Below are 26742 nucleotides of genomic sequence, written 5' to 3'. Positions count from 1 at the left end.
TGAATCCAAATTAAATTGGAATCTATCCAATTATATGTATATATTTTTATTATGATTAATTATCTTTCATATATTACTATATTTTTAAATTATTTAATTTAAGATATTAATAATATTAAATTCAAATTATTAAAAACAATTAAACCCAGATTGTATGGAAACAAAAAAAAAAGAGACACAGCTCCGCAAATTGCCAACAATTTAGTAGTAAAAGGAGAACTAATCTAATTAAAAGGTTTAGCAGGCGCAGCTAACAAATTCCCAATTGAGTCACGAATCACAACTCCAATACCAACGTTATATGTCTTCGGTCCGAACTGCTCTATCTACATTCATCAATAACTGACCAGGCAGTAGAGGTTGCCAAGTCAACTTCCATAATTTTTAAAACCCAAACGCAAGCAAGCTGGATAAGAGCCAATCATCTTCCATAATTTTATTCTGATTTTTTTCTTTTTTTTTTTTTTTTTTTAACACCATGGACAAACTATTATTATTATTATTATTATTTTAACACCATGGACGAAAGCATTTCTTTAATTCCAAATGCTCCAATCTATATAGGCAAGTCTTTCCTTTTGGCAATCCAAAAGAGAAGACAAAGCTTTACTCCATAAACCAGTAAAAAAATTGTACTTAACATACTTGAGGACCCAAAAAAATTCTTTTTTCCAAACCCAAACCGCATTCGAACAGCCTCATACAGCATGTATCCCAGTTTCCATATCCGAAGAACAAAGTCCGCAAATTGGATTCACGTTTATACGTCTCCTAACAATCTCAAAACCACAAGGCAAAACCAAGGTACATGCCCTCCACGAAATACAGTTGAACTTGTTGACCACATTAAGTTTCAGGATAGCAATGCACCAATCATAAGCCTTATCATCACTTGTCCCTTCAATTAAAGATCCCTCCCTCAATTTCCAAGCAATCCAACAACCTACTTTTTTGGTTTATAATCCAATTAGTTAAATGGATTTGAATCCCTTTTTTTTTTTTTTTTTTTAAACCAATTAAGTCAAAGCCACAAAATGTCCAAAGGTTAAAAAAATAGGTCCTGGTTTTCGAAAATGCATGGTAAAATTTATTGTTCATTCACATAATAAATCAAAACATAAAGCTTAATTTTCTTTTTGGGACTATTATTTTTTACTTGGATATTTTTTCCTTCATTTTTTTTTTTTTTTTTTTTTTTGTCATTGGGTCTATAACCCAACAGAAGCTTACCCAATTGTAAAAGATCAGGCAACAAGTCTTCAGCTATTTAGTCCAATTATATGAGCTCCCAGGATTCATTCAACCTAAAGGACCCCAAAATGCAAAAAGAGTCCAACAAACCTAAACAAAGTCGGATCCCAATTTAAAATTCAAATAAATATGAATTATTAATTAATCTAAAATTGACAGGAATTGTTTTCATCTACTAAAGATGAACTACACTAGGTGAACAACAACAATTGTGTGAATTTTATCACTTCTATTATTTTTATTTTTTATAACACTATAAATCATAAAAGAATTACAATAAAAAAAGGATTTGTAAATTCCCCAAAGAAAGTCATCTTTTATCGACCCTCTCAATCATTAAGGCACCTGCAAAAATCAGCTATCACGATTTAAATTATCATAAATCTGAACTGCCCTTTAGAAGTGAGCCTTCCGCTCCATCTTCGTACTCAACTTCTGCAACAACAATGGCACCAACACCACTTACAGCAATGAGCTATCACAATTGCAGTTTTCATCAACTTCAACTGCATATTAAAAGTGAGCCTTCGCCTCCATCTTCATACTCAGCTTCAAGAACAACAATGGAACCAACACCAACGGAACCAACACCAACTTCAAATCCTGCTCCATCATCTTTATCTCCATACTTGCATTCAGCTATTGCTCAGGGGATAGCTCTCACTCAAGCTCAAGCTCAAGCTCCTACTGATACTGCGGTTCTATTTCCTACTCATGAACCTAATCTATTTGTGTCCCCCAATTTTACTTGCATGTTTTTGCAGATTGGATCGAATTAATATGTGGATATTATCAACTTTTATATTATTTTATTTTATTATCTTTAATTTTGTTTAGTTTATTTGTGGTTATATACATGGCATCAGCTAAATAAATATATGTGTCTCTATGTGTCTAATGAAGAAAAGAAAATATAAATTTCAACACTTGAACAAAATGTAAATTTCAATACTTTACCAAAATGTCCTTGACATTCCATAAATATTTCCCAATACTTCTCAAGGTCACCGAAAAATTACATTTCCCGACAACAAATTAAATTTCCTTGATTCTTTATAGAAAGTAGTTTTTTAACTTATTATATTTATAACTCAAAAGTATCGATTTAACCTTTTGCTGCCTTTACTGGATATGATCTGATAAGAATATATATATCTAACAAAAAAATTTAGGTAAAGAGGCAACTTGACGCTATATATGCCAAAGTTGAATTAGGGAACAAATTTGATGAAATTTGAGTGGAAGTACAAAAGAGTGTTTTGTAACTTTCTATTTTATTTTATTATTATTAGTATATTAATTTTTTCTAATTCTTATGAATTTGAATTTGTCTAGGCCTCCTTGGAACCCTTGATGTACAATAACCGTTTGCAAGAGTACACCCAGAAATTAGGCCTACCACTGCCCAAGTACCAAACCACTAATGAAGGATCTCAACATTTACCGACGTTTAAGTCAACTTTGTATGTTGATAAAGCAGTTTATACTTCACCAACCACGTCTTTACATCGAAAAATAGCTGAACAAAATGCTGCTAAAATTGCATTGGCATCGGAATTAAACAAGAATAGAAAGAATGAATGGTTTCCTCTCATTTATCTGGTTTGTTTCTCATTGTTCTAATATAATTTAATATTTATAACTTGATGACTACATATATATCTATGTATTTTGTGGAAAATTAGCAAACCAGCGTGTAGTTCCTTTAATAAAGAGGGCAAAAACAATTCGAATATGATAATCATTAAGTCACATTATTGTTTTTCATACTAATATCTTTTAATGACTAGGAACAACAACATATTTCCTGTTGTTCAGAGTGAAATAAATCACACGTGATGAATCTTCTTTAAGCATTTGCTTTTGAACTTGCATTTTATAATAAATAGGATTGTGGGAAAGTATTGTGTTATTTGCATAGATGTGACATTTTTTTAATGGTTCTCGGTGGTAATGCTAGGCAATCAATTTTGATGGGTAGCTTTTTTCCATATTTGAAAATTGTGGTAATGATTGTTCTATATTGCTCCATGTTAATTTTTATGTAGATTTTAATTTCTTAATGCATATTTCCAGGATGTAGTGTTCTGCAAGTCTATCTTGAACGAATTTGCAGTTAAGATGAATATGGAAAAGACTAAGTATAACACCATTAAACATGAAAGAGAGCTTCCAGGTTTCATATCTTCTTTGTATTTTAATGGTGTATCATATTCTGGTGAACCTAGAAGAAACAAGAAAGAAGCTGAACAATTTGCAGCTCGTACTACTATTTTGTCGCTTTTAGGTATTGGTTATTTTGAGTGATCATTAAATTTGTTCCTAAAGCACATTTTAGAAGTTCATCCGGATTGTGAACTTATTTTCTCCTGGATATGCAGGTAATCCTGAGTTTAAAACCGTTCTTTCAGAGATTATCAGATCTAAAGAAAAACTCTCAGCCACATTTAACCAAATCAAGCGGCCATGCAATGCTAATGCTTTTCCCACAATTGATGGTCAAAGTTCTGCTTAATGGCAGTGCAGCAGCAAGTAAAAGCCAATATGAGGATGCGAATAAATGCTTTATATAACTTTTTTTATTATAATAATGCATTAGTACCTTTGTATCATTGGACCAAATTAGGTGAGGCATTTAAGATATATAGACATTTAGATAAATTAGTTTGCAGTGATTGGTAGTTTGTTTCGAAGGTTTGGATTTTTTGCGGTATTTGTTAATCATTTTAAAGACAATCTCTTATGTTATGAACTTGGGTTGTGCTTTTAGGTCGTAGTAATATATTAATAAGCAACAACTTTTTCGATTGTATCCAAACTCGTTTTCCCGTTCTCTACAGGCTGTATATTGCTACATTGCCTCTTTACCAAGCACCAGCTTGTTCAGTGGCACAATAAAAGAAAGCATGCCAATGCATTGTTAGCTGCAAACATACTCATATATTGCTAGCTGCAGACAAACTTTGTATTAGATTTAGTTTAGACAAGCAACTTTATATGATACCTTGCAAACTCAACTTTATAATACAATTTCAACTTTTCTCCCTTTTTACATTGCTTTCTCTATTTTGGTTTATTTATTTTATTCTTTATATTTACTTTGACTAACAGTTGATTTTTACTTTTATCTCGTTCTTCTCTTTGCCACCAAGAGAAGTTTGTTGTATCAGTTTATTATCCTTTATCTGCTTTGAAGCTTAATAATTGTTAATCATCCAAAGCCTAGGTAAAACCATCAAAATAAATGAAATTATCTTTTACATGAAAAAGAAAAGTGTTGGGAGTAAATCTATTTTACCTGAATAATAAACTTGCTGAAACGAGAAAGCCTCCAACAGCAAATACTCCATATGAGAGGAAACTAATCATTTAATTCAGGGATTAGAAAAGCAACAATCTGCAGAAAGTTTTAAAAAATGGATTTTAATGTTTATTGGTTCTGAATCTGCAAGAGAACAAATGGAAACACAATGTCTCAAGTTTTATAATTTTTTTGCATATTAAGGTAAGAAAACTGATCATTGGCTAAGATTCTAAATATGAGTCAACAAGAAAAACAAGGGGATGGGGTTTTAGGAGCCAAGGAAGCAAGCATGAAAATGAAAATATCAAAAACCAATAATAAAAGGCATGGCTAACAGAACTACTTATCAGAAAACTTATTTGAAATTGGAAAAGAAACAAGCATAGCATTTTAACCATTATTCGACAGGCATGAGAATGAACATAAGCAAACAAAATCAGAAAATACCTCTGGTAAATGTGGCAATAGACCAGCACTGCAATCATCAGCAATTGCACCAAGAGCGAAAGCAGCTGCTTCCCTCTCTTTCCAAGCTTCATCACCACTAGTGGACAACTTGGCCTGTAGATAAAAGATACCTAGAAAATAAAAACAAGAACTTGTAATCTTACTAGCTTGCTGCATGAGACTGTCCAATAACCCGATCCGTTTTGTCCTAAGTGTAATTAAAAACTAAGAAGCCCCATATTTAACCATTCTAACAAGTGACCAATTCCAACAATTTTAACATGTGATCATATATAAGAAGCTCAGGTAGTCATTAAGCTTTGAACATTTTCAGCTATTATTGCTCCTTGGCAGATCAAAGCCATCAGGACATTGGTGTAATTAATCTGTGGCTTGTAATATAATTATTCATGAACAGAGAAGTATTTGGTGGCTTTGAAGGAAAACAAATAAATAAATAACCAGAAGTAATCAAATGTATTTACTTCCTTGAAAGCAGATTTTATGCCAAAAATAATTACAAAATTTCTTGAAAAATACCTCTATCAACAATAACCCAATTTGTTGGGTCCCCATGTGAAGCAAAGCATACCAAAGTCCTGATAGCAATTCAAATTAATAATGAAAAAAGTAATTAAGTAAAAGTTGTTCTGCAAACAATGAGGCATCAAAACTACTTTGACTGACCAAAGAACAGTTTAAGAATTTACATGCTCGAATTAATTGCATTTGTAACTCGAAGAAACTTTAACCCAGATAAAATTATCAGAACATATCAAAAGCCAACATGATAGATTTAAGATTGTTAGACAAGTCCGGTATATATAACAAACCCACATCCTAATAGTTTAATAAACATATTCCCTATTATGAAAATCCATAATCTGCAAAGACAGAGGCTCAAACTTATAGTATCACTACTAAAGAAGACATCACCATGGAAAAAGGATAGGAATGGAATAAACCAGATGGTTTACATTGTTATTGAAGTCATAGGCCATAAAGCCACAGACTAAGGCAGAAGCTTCCTTATCTAAGAGACCTAATACTGGATAAAGGAAAAGTGAAACATAAGGCTAAGATAAAATTGGTTCTTTTATGTTTTCTCTATTCCTTTGAAATCAAACATATAAAAATCAAGAACCTAATATGGAACAGAAAAATCGGAAAAATTACAATTTTTTAACATCGAATTCGCAGTTCATTTCCAATCAAATGCAAGAATACTTTAAAAAAAAAAATGGAATAAACTTTCACACTCTGTTTTCCCCCATTATAGACTCAAGACTCGAGCAAACAAAACAAGTGCTTTTTACATTTGAATGTGAAATTACCTTTTCTTTTTTTTCTTTTTCTTTTTTTATTGGGAACCCAACACGATCAATCCTGAAGTTGCTATATCCCTCTGATCGTCCGGGAAATCGCTTACCTCCATGGATGTTGCTCCTCGCATCAAGCCCTAAGCTGAAATAACTAATTAAATTCCAGATAATAGGCTAAATATAACAAATTACGTGCTAGAATCGCATTACAAGAATTAAGAAAAATAAAAATCACATTCAAAACAACTGAAGCTTCCAGCATGAATTGAAAATCAAAAAGATAAAGAATGTTCCTCCTCTTCCACAATTGAAGCCACAAATCAAAGAAGAGCCACAAATCAAATCCACAAATCAAATCCCCAGCCCAAGCATAATAATCCATGGAGTTAGCTGATTAGTTTTAGCTCCAGCAAAAAAAATAGAAATAAATAAATACCTGATTAGTTTTAGAGAGAGAAAATGAGAAGCCTTTTTTACAGAGTAAAAAGCTGATCGCCCTTTTAGCGAGGGAGAAGCATTAGAAGGAATTTTTAAAAATAAAAAGCACTTTTACTGTAATAAAAATCATTTTTAAACATAAAAAGCTAAAATTTTTAAAACTTCTCTAATAACATTTTTTATATTATATATTTTTTTTATTTTATTAATAAATATTTATTATTATGTATATATTTTTTTACAATAAATAGTAATTAAAATATATTAATATAATATAATAATTTTGAAATTTAATAAGTATTAAATAATATTAATATAATATTATATATAAAAAATATATTTAGTTCTCCAAATTTGGAAAGTCAAATCCATTCTATATTTTAAAAAATTAAAATACAGAATAGATTGGAGCTTATTTTCAAAAATTGGCTCTTCAAAATAAAAAATTTATAAAAAACTAAAGAGTCCTTTAGGGATGCTTTTATACAGTGAGAGAAAGCGAGTGAACACACGTACAACGCCAAATATTGGTAAAACATTGGCCTTGTGCGTTCCACATGGACCATTATTTAATAGAGTTATATAAACATATAGTGGTTCTACTACCATTTCAAAAGTTACAGATTAAAACATGTTAAAAGTTTTCAACGTTTTGTGGTTCATTATATTAAATCAACTGCTGCTAAGATGATTTTAACATATAAAAAAAATGCAAAAAAATTGAATTTTTAAAATTTAAGAAAAGGATCAAACTCTACCCAACATCGCTAACCAAAAGAAGGACTTAAGTTATCAATACTCAATCTAGCCACTTGGATCACTCGGACCATCAACGACCACCTATTTAACATCAGAGGTGCCAAATTTACCATCGATCCTGAGAAATCAACACTTTTTCAACAAAAACCGTTACCTTCAAGGTTTTTGCATTTTGTATACAAGATTCTGACTAATACGAACCTAGAACAACTTGCGCCTAAACCCCGTATTATATTAGCCCGGATCTAATTTTGTTCAAGTTCTAATGGTCACCTTAACCCCTAACCAACCTGTAATTAGAAACCTTTATATAATGAAGATGCCACAATAGGTAATGGATATCCTATTGATAAGTCAAACTAAAACACTCATTCATTAATGGTGTTTTAAGTGTTCAAAGAGAACAAAGCGAATTCAATCTCATAAATATTTTTCTGTATGAATAATGTGCTGAATTATTATTGATAAAACAAGTCCTTAAATAGGCTAAAAAGTTACAAAATAAAACCCTAATTAACTAGGTAAAACCGGCCACCAAAGAATAGAAAACTAGCTTGGCCGAAATTCACCTCCTTTTCTAATCTAATTTGGATTAATTAATTCTTTTATTTTGAATTAGAAATTAATTAATTTACAATGAAAATAATAAAGTAATAATTTTTCTAAGCTGATTTGTCCAGCAAATAAATAAATAAAAACCAAATAAAAGACTAATTTCCTAAAACAAAAAGTCAAAACCAAATTAGGAAACTAGTTGACTAGTTTAACTACTAAGATATCGTTGACCAATCTCCAGCTTGTTTGGACTCCAAATCAGCTTTCATATGCCATGTAGGATGCCAAATATGATTAATAATGATTCCCACATGTTGGCCTTTGAGTGAAATAAGTCAAACAAGAAGAAAAGTCAAAGCCAGCGGCTAAACAGCACATTTTCGGCCAAATTGAGATGTTGTCTGTACGAGTCCTTTTTAGATGCTTTTGATTCTGCCTTGGCTGGATTCCATGTCCTCTTAATGATATTCATTGAGTTCATGAAGTGTTGGAATCATTCCTTGCTGTCCAGAGTCTAAATTTGCACGAAAATAGCTAACTGGGTCCGTATCTGCTTCCACCACTCGGATGCTTAGAACAGGCTTTGTATCTTCGGGTATAAACAAGCTCTTTTGAGAATTAACTACTCCCTATATAAATGCTCCCAGGTTTTCCTTAAACCTATTGGCTTGAGCTCTAATGATTGGCCTAATCTTCATCCGTATCGGGTCAGCACCCTAGTGAGTTGTCGGTTGTGCGAGCAAGGGCGGATTCGCACCATTCCCCTCATCTTGAAAAGGATTTGTTCTCAAATCAAAGTCATCACCTGCAGCAAAAGGAAACAAATCAGAAACATTAAATATAGCACTAACATTATACTCACCTAGTAAATCAAGTTTGTAGGCATTCTCGTTATTTTGCTCCAAAACTTGAAAAGATACATCCACACGCGGCATAAGCTTTGGCTTTCTCTGTTTTGGAAACCTCTTCTTTCATAAGTGCAACCAAACCAAATCTTCTGGGTCAAACACTATCACAACAAAATCTAGAAATACATGCTTATTATAGCAAAAATTACACTTTTTAAAGTTAGCAAATAATCTCTTCCAAATTTTCAAATTTCCATAAAGTAAAGCTCTCAACAAGGCAGATAAAGTTCTATACAACAAAAGCATTTTTAAATAAGCATTTTTATAATTCATGACCAGTAATGGTTTTTTACTAAAGATGGCTTTATTAACATCCCCAAAACTCAAATAAAAATTTTTATTTTTCCTTTCTTTTCTTTCTTTTTCTTTCTCACTCATGGTTTCATTGAATTTTGTATCACTCTCGGCTTTCTCTCTAAGTTTCTCACTCTCAGGTTTGTTAAAATTTTTCCACTCAACCTGGATTTTAGAGGACTTACCTTGGACAACAAGCTCACCTTTCCCCTGTTGAATGGATGGTAGAACCATTGGTGCCATACTAGCCTTTTCTTTGAGCCTTTCGGCTTCCCTCCTTTGGTGCATTTATAGTTGATCTCTAAAAACCTTCATTCGGGGTCAATGGCTCCAGCTTGATCTTCTTACCTTTAAATATAAAAATAATACAATTCTCTCGACCATAATGAGTAGCATCTTTATCAAATTGCCATGGTCTACTTAATAGAATATGTCCGGCATGCGTAGGCACAACATCACACCTAACAACATCCACATATTTATCTATACTAAATTTTACCTTGGCTTATTTATTCACTTTCATCTTACCACTATCTAATAGCCATTGTAATCTATATATTTGATGTTTAATAGTTGTTAAGCCTCATTTATCAACCGCAATGCTACTAATTACATTTGTACAACTTCCACTATCAATAATCGTACTACAAATCATATCTTGGATTTCACATCGAATGTGGAAAATGTTTTCCCTTTGAACTTGATCCTCATCCTTGTATACAGCAAGTACTCTCCTAGAAATGAAGTTTAATTCAGCATTGGATGCATGTAGTGTTTTGGTTTCATCTTCAAGTTCTTCCTCTCCTTGTTTGGTTTCACATCACTTTCTTCACTTTCCGATTCTAGCTCACCATTACCCCTTAACACTATGATTCTTCTATTCGAGCATTGGCTAGCGATGTGTCCTTGTCCCTGGCATTTAAAACAAATAATTTCTCTAGATCTTGAAGGTTTATGATCAGATTTTACCTCATTCTTTGGTGTTTGGACAGATTCAGCTTTGGACTCCCTTTTTGACCGATTGGAGCTTTCTTCACGTAGTTTCGGTTTTGGCTTTGAATCATAGATGGGATTGCTTCTCCAAACACTTGGATTTGACCTCCCGCTGTTAGAAACTCCTCCAAACCATGAACCTACACCCCTCCTCTTGAATTGATGCTATAATTTAATAGCCACATGCAACATCTCCTCAAATTCCACATATTGTTGCAATTCTAGTTGATTAGCTATTTTACGATTCAAATCACTAAGAAACCTTGCCATGGTTGCTTCTCTATCTTCATTCATGCTTAACCTTATCATAAGCATTTCTATCTCCTTGTAATAATCCTCCATGGACCTACTTTCTTGAGATAAAGATTGAAGTCTTTGATTCAGCAACCTATGATAGTATGATGGTACAAATCGCTTCCTCATAGCTCCTTTCATTTGTCGCCATGTAATAATCAATTCATCACTTACTCTCCTTTGGGTATTTTGCTTATTAGTCCACCATTGGAGTGCATAATGTCCAAACTCCATTGCTGCCACTTTCACCTTCTTAGTTTCCGAATAGTTATGGCAATCAAAGATCATCTCCATTTGTTCTTCCCATTCCAAGTAAGCCTTCAGGTCACTTTTCCCCATGAAAGGTGGTATGTTTACCTTGATGTTGCCAAGATCATCATCTACCTCTTTTCTCTTATGCCTCCCATGGCCTAGCCTCTCTTGGACAGCAAATGTTTCATCCATTCCTTGCTTGAAATCATCTCCAAAATTTTCCTCTTCAAACTCCTCCCACGGTCCTCCATGAAACTTTTGCCTCAAATTCAGTCCACCATGAGATGTTTCATTTATGTCTATCCTTTGATTTATGTGATCCAATTGAGCATTCATCTGCTGCAATTGTTCCAAGATAGCTCTCATGTCCGTTTGATCACCATTCCCCGTAGCTTAGGAATCACCATGGAATCCTACAGTTTCTTATTCATTAATTCTTAGTGGTGGATCTCCTCTCCTCAACCTTGAATCTGCCATGTTAGTATAAATAATGTAAAATAAAATAAATTCTCACCAAAAATCACTCCCTCATGTGTTTCACTCAATCAAGGTCTTGACACTCGTGTTTTCACACTAGTTTCGGCTTTTATCCTCTTTTAAACTCACACACTCTTGCATTTTTTCGCTCAAAGAATTATCTCAAAGTTCTAATTAAAACACCCTCAAAACAGCAATTAGATTATAAGTATGTTTTAATTTAACTTCTCAACAAAACAGTAGCAAAAGCAATCAATACCGAACGAATTGTCGAAACCTAGTTTTTGGCTTTCCTAGGCAAAATAAGGCAAATTATAAGAAAATTTTGGAATCAATAAAAACTGGACTAGATGGTAAGAAATTAAAGATTCAATAATAAAAATTTAGAAAAGGAATTTCAAACATGAACAAGAATCAATTCGAACAAAATTAAAGAATAGTGTTGGTTGTTGTTCTTATAATTCTAGTTTTGTATCAAATCCTTTATTTAATTTTAATCCAAATAATTTAAGCATCCAAAATTCAAATATCCAGCATCAAAAATAATTCTCCAACCACTCAAAATATTGAATAAATACTCAACAAAACAGTAGCGCCAAGAAATTTCCAGCAACAAATTTTCAAGTTTTTTTTTATATTCGGCCTTCTTTTTTTTTTTTTTTTTTTTTTAACTCACAGAATATAAGACAACTGTAGTAGCCAGAATTAATACCAAAATTGCAATTCCAATACCAAATAATCACCAAACCCATAGCCCTCAAAACAAAATACAATGTGCAGTTTTTTTTTTTTTTTATATGTTGCCGTAAACACACTTCTTTTCTCTCTTTTTTTCTTTTGAATATACGAATGCAAGTATTTAAGATCAAAAACAGTAGAGAAAAATCAACAATAGACTAAATTAACAAGAACAATGATAAAAGACCATCAACAAACTAGGAAACAAAAAAAATACGATAAAACTAGGAAAATCTAATTTAACTAGAATGAGTTTTTTTTTAAGATATTGAACGTGTATGATTATAGAAGCAACCTTAACCTAATGCTAAAATTGCAGATTAATACAAAAACAAATAAAGCAAATAAAGATAGATCAAACCTGAATAAAATTCGGCTTTGATACCAAATGATACGAACCTAGGACGATCTGCGCCTAAATCCATATTATATTAGCCAAGATCTAATTTTGTTCAAGTTCTAATGGTCACCTTAACCCCTAACCAATATGTGATTAGAAACCTTGGTATAATGAAGACGCCACAATAGGTGATGGATATCCTATTGATAAGTCAAACTAAAATACTCATTCACTAATGGTGTTTTAGGTGTTGAAAGAGAACAAAAATAATTCAATCTCACAAATATTTTTCTGTATGAATAATGTACTGAATTATTATTGATAAACCCTTAAATAGGCTAAAAATTTACAAAATAAAACCTTAATTAACTAGGTAAAACAGGGCCACCAAAGAATAGAAAACCTAGCTTGGCTGAAATTCACCTCATTTCCTAATCTAATTTGGATTAATTAATTCCTTTATTTTGTATTAGGAATTAATTAATTTACAATGAAAATAATAAAATAATAAATTTTCTAAGTTGATTTTTCCAGAAAAAAAAAATAGAAATCAAATAAAAGACTAATTTCCTAAAACAAAAAGTCAAAATCAAATTAGAAAACTAGTAGACTAGTTTGACTACTAAGGTATCTTTGACCAATTCCCAGCTTATTTGGGCTCTAAATCAGCTTCCATATGCCATGTAGGATGCCAAATATGATTAATAATGATTACCACATGTTGCTTCTTGAGTGGAATAAATCAAATAAGAAGAAAAGTCAAAGCTAGCTACTAAACAGCACATTTTCGGCCAAATTGAGATGCTGTCCATACAAGTCCTTTTTAGATGCTTTTGATTCTACCTTGGCTGGATTCCATGTCCTCTTAATCATATTCATTGAGTTCATGAAGTGTTGGAACCATTCATTGCTGTCTAGAGTCCAAATTTGCACGAAAACAGCTACCCAGGTCCATATCGGCTTCCACCACTCGGATGCTTAGAACAGGCTTTGTATCTTCAGGTATGGATAAGCTCTTTTGAGAATTAACTACTCCCTGTATAAATTCTCCCAGGTTGTCCTTAAACCTCTTGGCTTGAACTCTAGTGATTGATCTGGTCTTCATCCGTATCTAGTTAACACCCCAACAGATTGTTGGTTGGGCAATGGCGGATTCACATCACTCACTATCTTTATCCTCTTTTTATCTGGATTTTGGCATTTTGTATACAAATTTTGGATATTTGTTGTATAATCTATTATGTACAAGTCATAGATATTTTAGAGAATCTAACTAGTTTATGTTTTGCACTCACTCTATATTATATCGTATGTGGTTGTAATAGAATTTCAATTTTAATGTTTTAGAAGCTGGAGGGTGTTTCAAAAACAATTGAGAGAAGATTTGAAGTTGGTAATGGTCGATTAGATTGGTGATTTAGTGATTTTAAACCATTTTTGATGAATTTTTTGTGCAATATTTTATTTTTTTCCTTTTTTATTTTGGTTCAATTTTCTCCCTAGTAAATTGGATGCATTGTTATGTTGACTATTAATATTCAACAATGTAAATGTTGGCAAAATTGTGAGGTTTTGTTGAGACTGAAAGAGCGATTACTTACTTATTGGTATAGAACTGTCTACACAGAAGTGTAGATTTTGGGTTTTCTTTTTTATTTTTTTTCCCTTTTTAGTTGGATAGTAAAACTTGCTAAAAAATTGTTCTTTTGTTTTTCCATGTTACATTATTTCATATACACAACTAGGATGGATTTTGAAATGACAAATATGGCCGCATATATATATATATATATATATATATATATATATATATATATATTTTTTTTTCCTTTGTTGGCATAAGAAACATGAAATTCATTTAATTGTAATAGATTCTTTTTAGAGGATTTAAGAAACACTACAAAAGCAAAAACAAAAAATAAATAAATATAAAAAGTCATCTATATTGGTATGGTCACATGATACTTAATCATCTCATTGAAACATCTGTACAATACTGATGTTACATGCAAGAATTGCATTTACACAATAAAAACTACATGAGAAGATGCTTTAATTGAAAGAAAAGGAAAAAGGTCCCATCTTAACTAATGTAGACAAGAGTTTTATATTATACATGACAATAAGATTGTGGCTTGTTCAACACAACACTTCATATAAAAAAGCTTTCCTCAAGGTATAAATAATAGTTATGAAGAAGAAGTTCAATTCATCTTGCACATAAACCACATAATAGATGTTCTACCGTAAGGCATGTCAACTTATCATCTTCTTTGCCATTCTCCTTGGGCAATTTGTGTAACACCCCAATACAAAAAAATGCCTCAAGTTTGAATTTTTGACTAAGTTTGATCAAAGTTGACGGGGGGTTGATCAAGTGGGTCTCATGGTTGACCTTTTACTGTTGATGGAATTTTGTGTTGACTGAGATACCATGGCAAAGTATTCGTCAACACGAGTCCATAAACTTGTAGTATGCCAAAATCGGAGATAAGAATAGAAAGTTATGGTCGAATATAGATGTTCGGAGTTGACAATAGAAATCTATGCAATCCAGACTGATCTGCGAGTCCAGAGTTGACTTTTTATTTACATAAATTTTGGCGTTGACCCATATGTTATATGAAAGTGTTTGTCAATACGAGTTTATAAACTGATGGCACACTTAATTTGGATCTACTGTTGAAAAGTTACGAATCTGTAAAGTTGTATCTCTGTTTTCTAAGATTTATCTTTACTAGGTGGTAAAATAATTGTGGAAGTTCTTAATTTGCACCATGCATCAATACTTGAAAAGTGCCACATGTCACGATGGAAGAGAGCCACATGTCGAGATGGAAAAGTATCATGTGCCACCATAAATCAATAATAAAAAATATTAATAAAAATATATATTTTATATTTTATTTTCTCTCTCTCTCTCTCTTTTTCTTTTTCTTTTCTTTCTCCTTTTTCCATCTCCCCCTCTCCCTCATGTGCCCCTCTCTTCCTCTCTCCCAAAAATAATTTCTCTCTCTTCTCCCCTCTCTCTCTCTCACTCACTCTCTTCTCTTTCCCTCTCCTCAACGGCATCTCTTTCTCTCTCCCTTTCACTATGTCTCTCTCAGATTGGCTAAAAATTCAACAATTCTAGCCACCACTTGCTCACACATGCGAGCCGTTGGTGTAGCCCAGTTGTTGGCAAGATCAGCCCCTTAAATTTGGCAACCAGCTGGCCGACTAGGTGCCCAAATTGGATTGGTGAAGCTGGCGACGATGATAAATCATTTTCCAATTATTTCACCATTTTCTGAAGGATCCAATCTGAATGCATGCTCTATTACCCTATTTCATATTCATTGATCTAAAAAATGGCCTCCATTCATCCAAGTCTTAAATGATTTGTGAGATACACATAAGGGAAGTTTAGCCAAAACTTCCCGACCATATTTTGACCACCATCGGTGAAATTGAGCCTAATGGAAGTTAGTAATGAACTCCTTACCTCTTGAGCTTCCCATTGGTACCTTGTTTGTGAGTTTTGGTGGAATATTTGAAAAGATGCCATTTTTTAATAAAATATTATATTAAATGTGAAAATTTGAAAAATGTGTGTATTTAATGTTTAAATAAAAAAATTATTTAAATTTATGATGTCAAATTTATGTTGAATTAAATATGTATGGCATTGAATTTATATTTTCAAAATTTGGGAAACTATAGTTTTAAATCGTTGTTAAATTATTGTAAATTTTACTATAAGGCTATGACACATAATAAAATGCAATCTTATGTATTTAATTATATGTGAAATTTTGTGTGGTCTTAATGATATTTTTTATATAAATTGATTTCAAGGTTGGATCAAATAATTATATTAAATTAATGTGATCAAAAAATATATTTATGCGTTTAATTAATACTTGTTTTATGGATTTGGTTTTATGGTGATAGAAATTGAAATATTCAAATTGATGGATTTGTGATGATGAATTAAAAGAGAATATGAAATTTTATGGATTTGGTAAAAGTGCACAACTCGATTGTATTTTATCAAAATTTGATATTTATAATATTATAAAATTTTATAGTTTTTAGATGCACCATACAGTACTGGTGTTTCGTACTATATTGTTGCTAAGTGCACAAGTTTGTATGGTCATCCTATGGGATGCTATGGACCTGAGGATTGACAAGTATTATATAGTGAGCATAAGCTACTCTCTTCTATGGCCAGGATGATTGTTTATTATATTATGGTCATCCTATAAGTGTCATGGGCCTAGGGGTTAACAAGTATATATTTGCATAGTGAACAATAACTGTTCCCTTCCTTGGTAGCAGGATGGTTATTTATTATAGTTATGGATAAACGTTCAAGTTATATTCATGGTCATCCTTGTGAGTTGCTTTGAGAGAGGGTAGGCAAGTATAATGCGGGATGAACAACAGTCGTCTCCACCCTTGGTCGCAAGATGACTATCATTACATATTAGTGTACATATATGTCTGGCTATTTTGTAAGAGCTACGAGTCCAAGATATAGCAAGTATAGTACACAGTGAGCACAAACCACCCTCTTCTTGGCTGAAGGACGATCGTTTTATCCATGACAAGTTATAAACACCGGCGTTGTTAGGATGCAAAGACGACCGCTTGCAAGTCTTTCTCTTTAATCTCCCCGTCAAGTTGTACTTGGGATGCTAGATACCATCTGACATCACTGGCATATAGTATAATGCATCAAGTATCTTTTTCATATATATATATATATATACACACGAGTACACACACACACACACACACACATATATATATATATATAGATATGCTATGTTACGTTTGTATGTATCACACCGTACAGAGGCAACGATCCAATGCAGTCCATGAGTAGCTTAGTCTCGTAACTCTGTTGCTTACTGGTCCAATGAGTCGTACGGACATTATAGGCAACCACCCCGAACTATATTGGTAGTAGAGTACCAACGATAGCTGATATCAAAGAATCGCCTATTAGCATGCTATATGGTATCATATATGTCTCCATATGAGTGTGCACATTTTATAATATATATATATATATAGGTTTAAAATTTTGATTTTTTCTTTATTTGATTTTATCTATTCATGATTTCGATTTCCTATTATTACCTTTATTTCTTGTTATTCTTATTCTTATTCTTATTCGTATTATTATATTATTTTGTTATTATTATTTTTATTAATGTTATCATTGTTATTACTATTATATTATTATTAATTGTCGTTATTTATTGCGTTATATTTCTTGTAATAATTATTATTGTTGTTAATTATTATTGTATTTATTATTATTTCTTATGATTATTTTTATTGTTATTTTCACTATTTATTATTATTTTTATTATTATTTTTCATTATCATTATTATAATTATCATTGTTACTATTTTCATTATTATTACTTGCTATTATTATTATCATTATCATTATTGTTCTATAGAAGCTTTTGGGCAAGTATGGAAGCTTTCGGGTAAGTATGTAAACCTTTAGGCAAATGTAAAAGTTTTCGGGCAAATATGGAAGCATTTGAGCAAATATATAAGCTTTCAAATAAGTGTGGTAGCCTTCGAGTAAGTTGTGCTATTATCTTTATCAATACTACTATTATTCTTGATGCTTCATTACCCTCTTATTTACAATATGCATTGGTATATTTGTAAAACGATATTAAAATGTAGTACGGCACTAAGTGGATGATGTGTGCGGACATGAATATTTAAAGGTATTTTTGTTTATTGAATTATCTGTAGTAAGGAGTGATGAATAAAGTGGTATGATATAGGAGTGTGTTTCTGTGTAGGTAATTTATGGGGCATGCTCTACCATTATAGGAGATGCAATTGGATTTTCCGTAAGATGGTCCGGTAGGATTTGCCCTGAGATCAGGGTTTATCTAAGATTTTGGAAAAGGATCATGGATAGGTTCTGACAATTTGTTTACATCTTTCACATCATTACCTTAATCCTTCAAATTTTGGATCTTTTCAGCATCCCCTGAGACATCCTGCAATTGCAGAAAGTTCATCATGAATCAATTTAGCATCTTTATAGATAAGCACCTCAAGCAACACAAAGAAAAATATAAACATGCCCCCAAGTTTATAAGGCTAGCAGTGACATTATCTTGTGGATGCTGAAAAGTGGTTCTTAGTTCTTAAAATTTCTATTTTCAATTTCAATAAAATGGTTTTAAGGTTTATCAACTATATTTTCAAAGATGAAATTTAGAAAATTGTTAGTTCAATTGCTCCACTTAAGCAATGAGCAATTTTTTAAGGTGTGAAAGTCCCAATGTAAAGAAAGAAGAAATTGTATCAAGAGTTCAAAAAATATAACACTCACAAACTGCAAAAAAAGAAAACATATAAATTTCTAGACCAATTGCTAGAGATAGATTCAATTATCCAAACAAAATATAACTAGCAGAAAAAAGCAAAACATTACACTGTCACAACTTTCCAGCAAACACGCAAATCAACTCAATCAACCATACAAGCAGGAAAAAAAGGCATCAATAGAGAGCAATATATATATTTGGCCGCGATCGTGTGAAAGAAAACTCTACAGTATGTATTTGGCACCATACTCTAAATCAATCGATCAAAAACCCTTTTAACATATATGCCTATATGTGTATCAACAACTATAACAATTTCAAAAAATCTCAAGGTCCTTTTCCGTGAGCATAAAAAATCATCTACAAACTTGAATACTAAATGTACGAGTTAAAACAAAGCAGCATCTAAAAAAATGCAATTCGATATCTTAAAAAACAGAAACCCAAAAAATAAAAATAAAATAAAATAAAATGCAACTAATATCTTGCAAAGCAAAAACCCAGAAAAGAAGTTCACCAATAAGAAACAAAGACCGAAACAAAAAAAAGAAAAAAAAAAAAAGCAACCCCATATTGTGCAAACCATAAATGCGGTAGGGAAAAAAAGAAAAAAATATAATCAAATAAAAAAGAATAAGAATTAGGGTAAGTGAGAATTTAAATTCTCTTAAATATCTCTAATTTGTTCATAATAGATTTCACTTCAGAACTTAAATCAACTTCAATCAAAGCTGAAAAAAATTAAAATAAGCATGCAAAAATGTAGAGAAAAGGTGGACAAAGGTAATCCTAAAATAAACTAAAATAAGCATGCAAAAATGTAGAGAAAAGGTGGACAAAGGTAATCAACTTCAATCAAAGCTAAAATAAACTAAAATAAGCTTGCAAAAACGTAGAGAAAAGGTGGACAAAGGCAGTCGGATAACATGGTGGGTAGCCCGTTTTGTGGAAATTGTAGAGTTTTCTATAAGTTATGTAGATCTGAAGGTGAAGGTAGACGTGAAAAAGTGGGATTGATGGTAGATCTGAAGAAGAGGATATATTTGAACAAACAGTCTTCAGAAGCAAGACCAGTTCAATGGTTGGATTGAATATGGACGACACTGTGCCGTTCTTCTCTTGTGCAAAATTTCTTTTTTTTTTTCTTTTGTTTTTATTAATAAAACACCTCAGCCATTGATTTAATCTAACGGACACGATATGCCCAAAACTTTTAACACATTTTTATCTACGATTTTGAGAATTCAGATAGATATATATATATATAATCCATTTATGGTACAAACATCAGAATATTTTTATCATGCGGATGTTCATTGTCAATATTATCACACAAACATAAATATTGATGACTATTTCTTTAAAAACTGTCATCTTACGGATTTTCACATGTTAAAAACATATGGACGTTTGTATCATAAAATCTTTATATATATATATATATATATATACACACTCAATTATACACAATTTTTGTTTGAAATGTAAATATTGTTCAAAATATAATTAAACACAGAGTTTTACTAAATAAACTAAAATTATAATGTTTTATTGAATATACTTATAAAATATCTTTTAACAACTATTAACTAAAACACTATTTTATGCTGATGTTATTGATAAATTTGTCTTTTAAAATATATAAAAAATAGTTATATCTACTCTTAAAAAAATATTTTAATATATAATAGAAGTGAATGTCATATAAAATCAGATTAAATGTTAATCCAAATAAATAATATACATATACACACATGAAAACCAACAAGTGCAAAGAATTCATTATCATATTTGTTGAGGGAGTGGATTAGTATTGATCATAATCTAAAAAACAAAAATCAATAGTATTGGATTCATTGTAAAATTGACACTATATTGGTTTCTTTTGGCCTTATCAGTTTTCATTTCAAATAAACTATATACAAAAACCTAAAAGCACAGAAGTTGATCTATAATATTCATGAGAGAAATATATTTGATTTCTTGTTTTTCATTGAACAATGAGGATGACTTTACTATAGCAAAATATGTAACTTTAATATGTACATTGGATATTCATAGAATAAAGTTTCAAACATTTATAGAAAGTCTATATCGAATGCGACAATAATTGCCACATCCAATAAAATGTAGAGCTTAAGGCACGTTGCAGCAACCCAATAATGGCAAAAAAGCACCATTCATTCACCAAAAAGAAAAAAAAAGAAAAAAAAAAAAAAACACCACATTCTACATATTTGCAAAACTCTCAGAAGACAGTGAGATTTAAAAAATAAAAAAATAATAATAATAAAAAAAGGAACTAAACCTTCAAAATTGAATAGTACTGGCCATGGAACATTACATCGAAAATTCTTATAAACCACTTGAGTATAGCAGAGAACATAATAATTTGATTAACACAAGGTGTCATCTTAAGAATTTCTTACTACAACCAGAATTCTTCCAAGTGTTCAAACAACAATATAGAGGAATTCATGATTAAACAAATCTATATGGAGTTTGATGTTCTACAAGATAGTAAACTTAGGTGAGGAATGGATACATTGAAGGAAAGATTAAAAAAAAGAAACACATGTAGATTGCAAAAAAATTAACATTTACAAATCAATGTCTATCGCCTATTGGGATATAAGAGTTATTCAAATTATAGTTGGATCTATTTGAAATATATTTGAAAAAAATATATATATTTGAAAACAATAGTCTAAAATCATTTTATTTAAAAAAAAAAAGCATAAGATCTACAATCCTAAGCATAAAACTACAATCCTTGAACACCCTAATGCAGAAACCATTTTATGGACTAATAAATAGAATTATACACCAAAATAAATTAATAAATAAATTGAATAAAATCCTAATAAAGCAAGCAAATCCTAACTAATTAATTAATTATAATCCTAATGATGGAGGTTGACTTGAAGAGTCGTTGCGATCGTGGCATTATTTCCAATCTCGATTCCATGGATACCAGATGGCAACACATTGTAAGCGGTGTTTTGGATGATATTGAAGCTCTTGCAAGGATCAAGTTCCAATTTGACATTTTGGGTTCCACCAGCAGCTACAAATACTCTCTCAAATGCTATCAGTTTCTTAATAGAAGTTCCAACAATACCCTGTGGAGCCTTTGCATATACGAGTACAACCTCACTCCCATCCTTGTCACCCACATTTTGCACTGCTACTTCAAGTGTCACTGTATTGGCTTCACAGCTTAGTTGGTCCACTCCAGCAGCCGGACAATCTGACTTAAATTTGGGATCCGAATAGTTGACCACGCGACAATGCTGGTGGTTTTCCAATTTGAAGTCTAGCTTTTGAGTGGATGATACAAGCTTGTATGCAAATTTTGTGTAACTCATTCCATAACCAAATGGATAAACAGTTGACCCATTAAAGAACCTGTAAGTCCTTCCAGGATAATTTAAGCTTTCAACCGGCCTCAGTTGCATTGATGTCATTGGGATCTGGTCAACATAATCAGCTTCGTACCATGTCATAGGTAATCTACCCCCTGATAGATTGATTGTCAGGTACATATTGAGTTGAGTTTTGAGTAATGAATTAGTGAAAAAAAAGAAAAAGAAATTAATTAATTAATTTTAAAAAAAAAAGCTCACCTGGATTGTAATTGCCAAACACAACATCTGCAATGGCCTGGCCTCCTTTTTCACCAGGATATCCAACCCATAAAATGGATTTGATTTTTGGATTATTCTTAGCAAAAGTAATATCAACCCCTCCACCAGACATGATTACAAGAACAACCGGACCTTTGGCAGTTGCAGCTACTTGGTTGATGAGGTCAGTTTGGTCTCCTGGAAGCAGGAGATTCTTCCTATCTACCCACTCCGCCTCTATGGAGAGATCTAAACCCACAAACAATAATGTAGCATCTGCATTTTTAGTGGATTCCATTGCTGTGAAAATTAATCCATCGTTACCAACACATGTAACATTGGAACATCCCGTTTCAAATGTCACCTTTTTGTTCTTGATTGCGGAAAATGCATCAAATGGAGAAACCATCTTACAGGGGACACCGGCATAGTTTCCAATCATGGCAGTTGTGGCATTGCCATGAGGTCCTACTATTGCAATGCTATTAACTTTGTTGATATCGAGAGGTAAAGTATCATCATCATTTTTCAAAAGTACAATTCCTTCCCTTGCTGCCTGAGCGGCCAACTCTACATGTTCAGCGGAGCATACATCATCCTTACCAAGAGATTGGAATTCAGGACTTCCATCGAAGAAACCAAGCCTCATCAACACAACATAAAGATACCTAAGTGATCTATCAATGTCACTTTCTTTAATTAATCCTGCACGAACCGCGCTTTGGAGACTTTCAGGATAGAAAGTTCCACAATCCAGATCCAAGCCTAATAATAAAATTATTGCATTGGAGTCATTAATAATAATAATATAAAACTATGTATAATAAGTCTTATTAAGAGCTACAAACCTGCTGTAAGGGTTTGTGAAGAAGCTTGCTCTTTATTGTCCCCTAAAAATTTGGTATAATCCACAATTACCTCAACAGAATCACAATCAGCGACAATATATCTGCCACATTGCAAAACAAAATAAAACTGTTCAGTTTAAGTATATCAAATAAAACAAACAAATTTTATCGATTGATGCTTAATGTGTAAAATAAGATGTTGATTATCGGCTTTATATATATATATATATATACACATATATTTATGAATTGATAATTAATAGGTACCCATGAAGATCCCATTCGCCTCTGATGAGGCCCTTTAAAAGATTAGGATCGGCGCAGGTTGGAATGCCATTGACACGATTAAAAGAGCACATCACACTGGAAACATCACCATCTTTGACACACATCTCAAAAGGACGAAGAAAAGTTTCCATCATATCTTGTTCGGTAACCTAATGACAAATTGATCATAAGTTAAACATAAGTATATACATAGAGGGAGAGTTATTTATATCATTATTTACAATGATTAAGAAATGAATAATTAGTATTTAAAGGAGAAAGCGCCACATACCTTAGCATTGAAATGGAATCGATCCACTCCAAGCCAACTATCAAGATCATAGGCGGCATAGTGCTTACAGCAAGAAGCAACCTTCAGAGGTCTAGAGTTCAAATCTGTAGTGTTTTCTGTCCCTTTAACATCCTGAAGCCCCCTCACATAATTGGTAGCATATACACCAACTACATATGGATCTTCACCGGGTGTCTCATGACATCTTCCCCATCTTGGATCTCTCACCACATTTATGTTGGGACTCCAAAATGTCAATCCAGCTCTTCCTAGATTATACATTGCCCTTGCTTCAGTCGACACAATCTGCAAACATACATGACATATATATTCATTTAATTAATATATATTCACTCAATTAATAATTTAATGTCACAATTTACATTATATTATATATTCATTTAATTAATAAATTAATTAATATGTATTCGCTAAATTAAATAAAATAATTAATATCACAGTTACAAATGTATTAGTTAATAATTAGAAAACAACTGCATTAGTTTTAATACATACCTCGCCTATGTTTTTCCAGAGTGACTGATTGAAAGATGCGGCAGTGAGAAGAACAACCGGAAAACTTGTAGCACCGGGAACAACATCATCGAAAATAGTGCCGGGACCAACATTTGAGACACCATGGAGTGCTTCTGACCACCACTCGTACTTAGGAAGTCCAATCCTCGCCACTCCTGCGGCTGTATTTCCCGTCTGTTGCACCTTCTCTGCCAGTGTCATCCGGTCCACCAAGTCCTTTGCCCTCACTTCATATGACAGTGAAGAGTCGCAGTATGCAAACTTGCTCATCTCCAACCCAAGTTTCATGAATCTCGAAGGGTGGCATACATGACTTACATCATCATTAGATAGTGATAGAGCCTTTGGGTTCATCTCTCTACCATAACTCATGGCTAACAAAGCAAACCAAAGAAAACACACTAGGATCAACCTAAAACATGCCATCTTGACTATTGACTAGTATTGTACTTGTACCAATCTTATGCGTGGAAGTTGTCTATTTATAGTGCTATTAGTGTAACAGACTCATAATACTTATGAAGTCAATCGGTTTTTATTATCCCTATATATCATGAACCGGTTTTTATTATCCCTATAAAATAATCGGTTAAGATTATAACTAATATTATTATCCATATAACTAATATTATTAATAAAATATTATCTATTTTATCTCTCTCTCTATATATATATCTATTTAAAAATCCATTTATCTTGAATTAATTAATAAAATTAAATGAGATTGTTAAGTACTAATTTATTGGAGATGTTATTATTTTTTTTAAATCTTACCTGATTGTAGTTATCAAATAGGAGAAATAAAATGAAAAGAGTTAGGATACTGTATATATGTTTTTTTCTATATTATTTATATATATGTGTGTATATATATATATATATATATAATTTTGTTAACTTTCTTCTATAAATATGAAAATATCACTTTATTAATACATTATATATTTTTGCAACACTATATATAGATACAACAATAATCCATATCATTCACTTAAAAAACAAATAATCCCTATCACGTGATGGTCATCTTTTTATTATTTTATTTTTTTGTTTAGCTTTTTATTTTTATTTTTTCTTTTCCACCTTATCTAAGTTTACTGCTAGTCTTTTTTTTCTTACAAAAAAATTAATATAAAAATTTATAAAAAAGTGAACGCATACGTGACCAATTAAATTAGCTTGAGAGTATATGAAGTCTAATTTTTAATTTCGACATGAGCATGACTCCTAGGATACGTTGAAGCCTTTTTTACAGAGTAAAAAGCTGATCGCCCTTTTAGCGAGGGAGAAGCATTACAAGGAATTTAAAAAAAAAAAAAGCACTTTTTTGTAATAAAAATCATTTTTAAACATAAAAAATAAAATTTTTAAAACTTCTCGAATAATATTTTTTATATTATATTTTTCATTTTTATTTTATTAATAAATATTTATTATTATGTATATGTTTTTATTTTTTTATAATAAATAGTAATTAAAATATATTAATATAATATAATAGTTTTGAAATTTGATAAGTATTAATAATATTAATATAATATTATATATAAAAAGCATGTTTGGTTCTTCAAATTTGGAAAACCAAATTCATTCTATATTTTAAAAAGTCAAAATACAGAATAGGTTGGAGCTTATTTTCAAAAATTGGCTTTTCAAAATAAAAAAATTTATAAAGAATAAAGAGTCCTTTGGGGATGCTTTTATACAGTGAGAGAAAGCGAGTGAGCACTCGTACAACGCCAAATATTGGTAAAGCATTGGCCTTGTGCGTTCCATGTGGACCATTATTTAATAGAGTTATATAAATATATAGTGGTTCTACTACCATTTCAAAAGTTACAGATAAAAACATGTTAAAAGTTTTCAACGTTTTGTGGTTCATTATATTAAATCAACTGCTGCTAAGATGATTTTAACATATAAAAAAAATGCAAAAAAATTGAATTTTTAAAATTTAAGAAAAGGATCAAACTCTACCCAACATCGCTAACCGATAGACAAGAAGGACTTAAGTTATCAATACTCAATCCAGCCACTTGGATCACTCGGACCATCAACGACCACCCATTCAACATCAGAGGTGCCAAATCTACCATCGACCCTGAGAAATCAACACTTTTTCAACAAAAGCTGTGACCTTCACGGTTTTTGCATTTGGTATACAAGATTCTGACTGATACAAACCTAGAATAACTTGCATCTAAACCCTGTATTATATTAGCCCGGATCTAATTTTGTTCAAGTTTTAATGGTCACCTTAACCCCTAACCAACCTGTGATTAGAAACTTTGGTATAATGAAGATGCCACAATAGGTAATGGATATCCTATTGATAAGTTAAACTAAAACACTCATTCATTAATGGTGTTTTAAGTGTTCAAAGAGAACAAAGAGAATTCAATCTCACAAATATTTTTCTGTATAAATAATGTACTGAATTATTA

At 31.6% G+C, this 26742-nt stretch overlaps 3 protein-coding genes across 15 annotated transcripts; 1 reads left to right on the top strand and 2 right to left on the bottom strand.

Moving 5' to 3' along the window:
- Positions 1-507: 507 nt before the first annotated feature.
- Positions 508-3772, top strand: LOC107418603 (double-stranded RNA-binding protein 4). The gene is made up of 4 exons (XM_016027306.4): positions 508-1949; positions 2587-2853; positions 3328-3538; positions 3633-3772. Exons 1-4 carry the CDS (start codon positions 1698-1700, stop codon positions 3764-3766), a joined length of 864 nt encoding a protein of 287 aa, XP_015882792.2. The 5' UTR covers positions 508-1697; the 3' UTR covers positions 3767-3772.
- Positions 3773-4064: 292 nt separating this feature from the next.
- Positions 4065-6849, bottom strand: LOC107418605 (transportin-1). 13 transcript variants are annotated; one of them, XM_025073379.2, is made up of 6 exons: positions 6761-6849; positions 6337-6466; positions 5543-5601; positions 5003-5116; positions 4550-4612; positions 4065-4201 (listed from the first exon to the last, which is right to left on the bottom strand). In XM_025073379.2, exons 3-6 carry the CDS (start codon positions 5576-5578, stop codon positions 4172-4174), a joined length of 243 nt encoding a protein of 80 aa, XP_024929147.1. In that variant the 5' UTR covers positions 5579-5601; positions 6337-6466; positions 6761-6849; the 3' UTR covers positions 4065-4171. The 13 variants fall into 13 exon arrangements, 5 of the variants coding, with proteins under 5 accessions (XP_024929147.1, XP_024929149.1, XP_024929148.1 ...); XM_025073381.3 differs by having other exon boundaries at positions 6337-6461; positions 6761-6830; XM_025073380.2 differs by lacking the exon at positions 6761-6849 and adding an exon at positions 6560-6748.
- A 14580-nt stretch (positions 6850-21429) lies between these two features.
- LOC125422304 (probable beta-D-xylosidase 5) lies at positions 21430-24733 on the bottom strand. The gene is made up of 6 exons (XM_048473162.2): positions 24278-24733; positions 23762-24067; positions 23470-23639; positions 23203-23303; positions 22355-23119; positions 21430-22248 (listed from the first exon to the last, which is right to left on the bottom strand). Exons 1-6 carry the CDS (start codon positions 24722-24724, stop codon positions 21632-21634), a joined length of 2406 nt encoding a protein of 801 aa, XP_048329119.2. The 5' UTR covers positions 24725-24733; the 3' UTR covers positions 21430-21631.
- Positions 24734-26742: the final 2009 nt, after the last annotated feature.

Source organism: Ziziphus jujuba, chromosome 2 (assembly GCF_031755915.1).
Source record: "Ziziphus jujuba cultivar Dongzao chromosome 2, ASM3175591v1".
In the NCBI taxonomy this organism is placed as follows: Eukaryota; Viridiplantae; Streptophyta; class Magnoliopsida; order Rosales; family Rhamnaceae; genus Ziziphus; species Ziziphus jujuba.
This window is presented reverse-complemented; position numbering and strand designations above follow the sequence as displayed.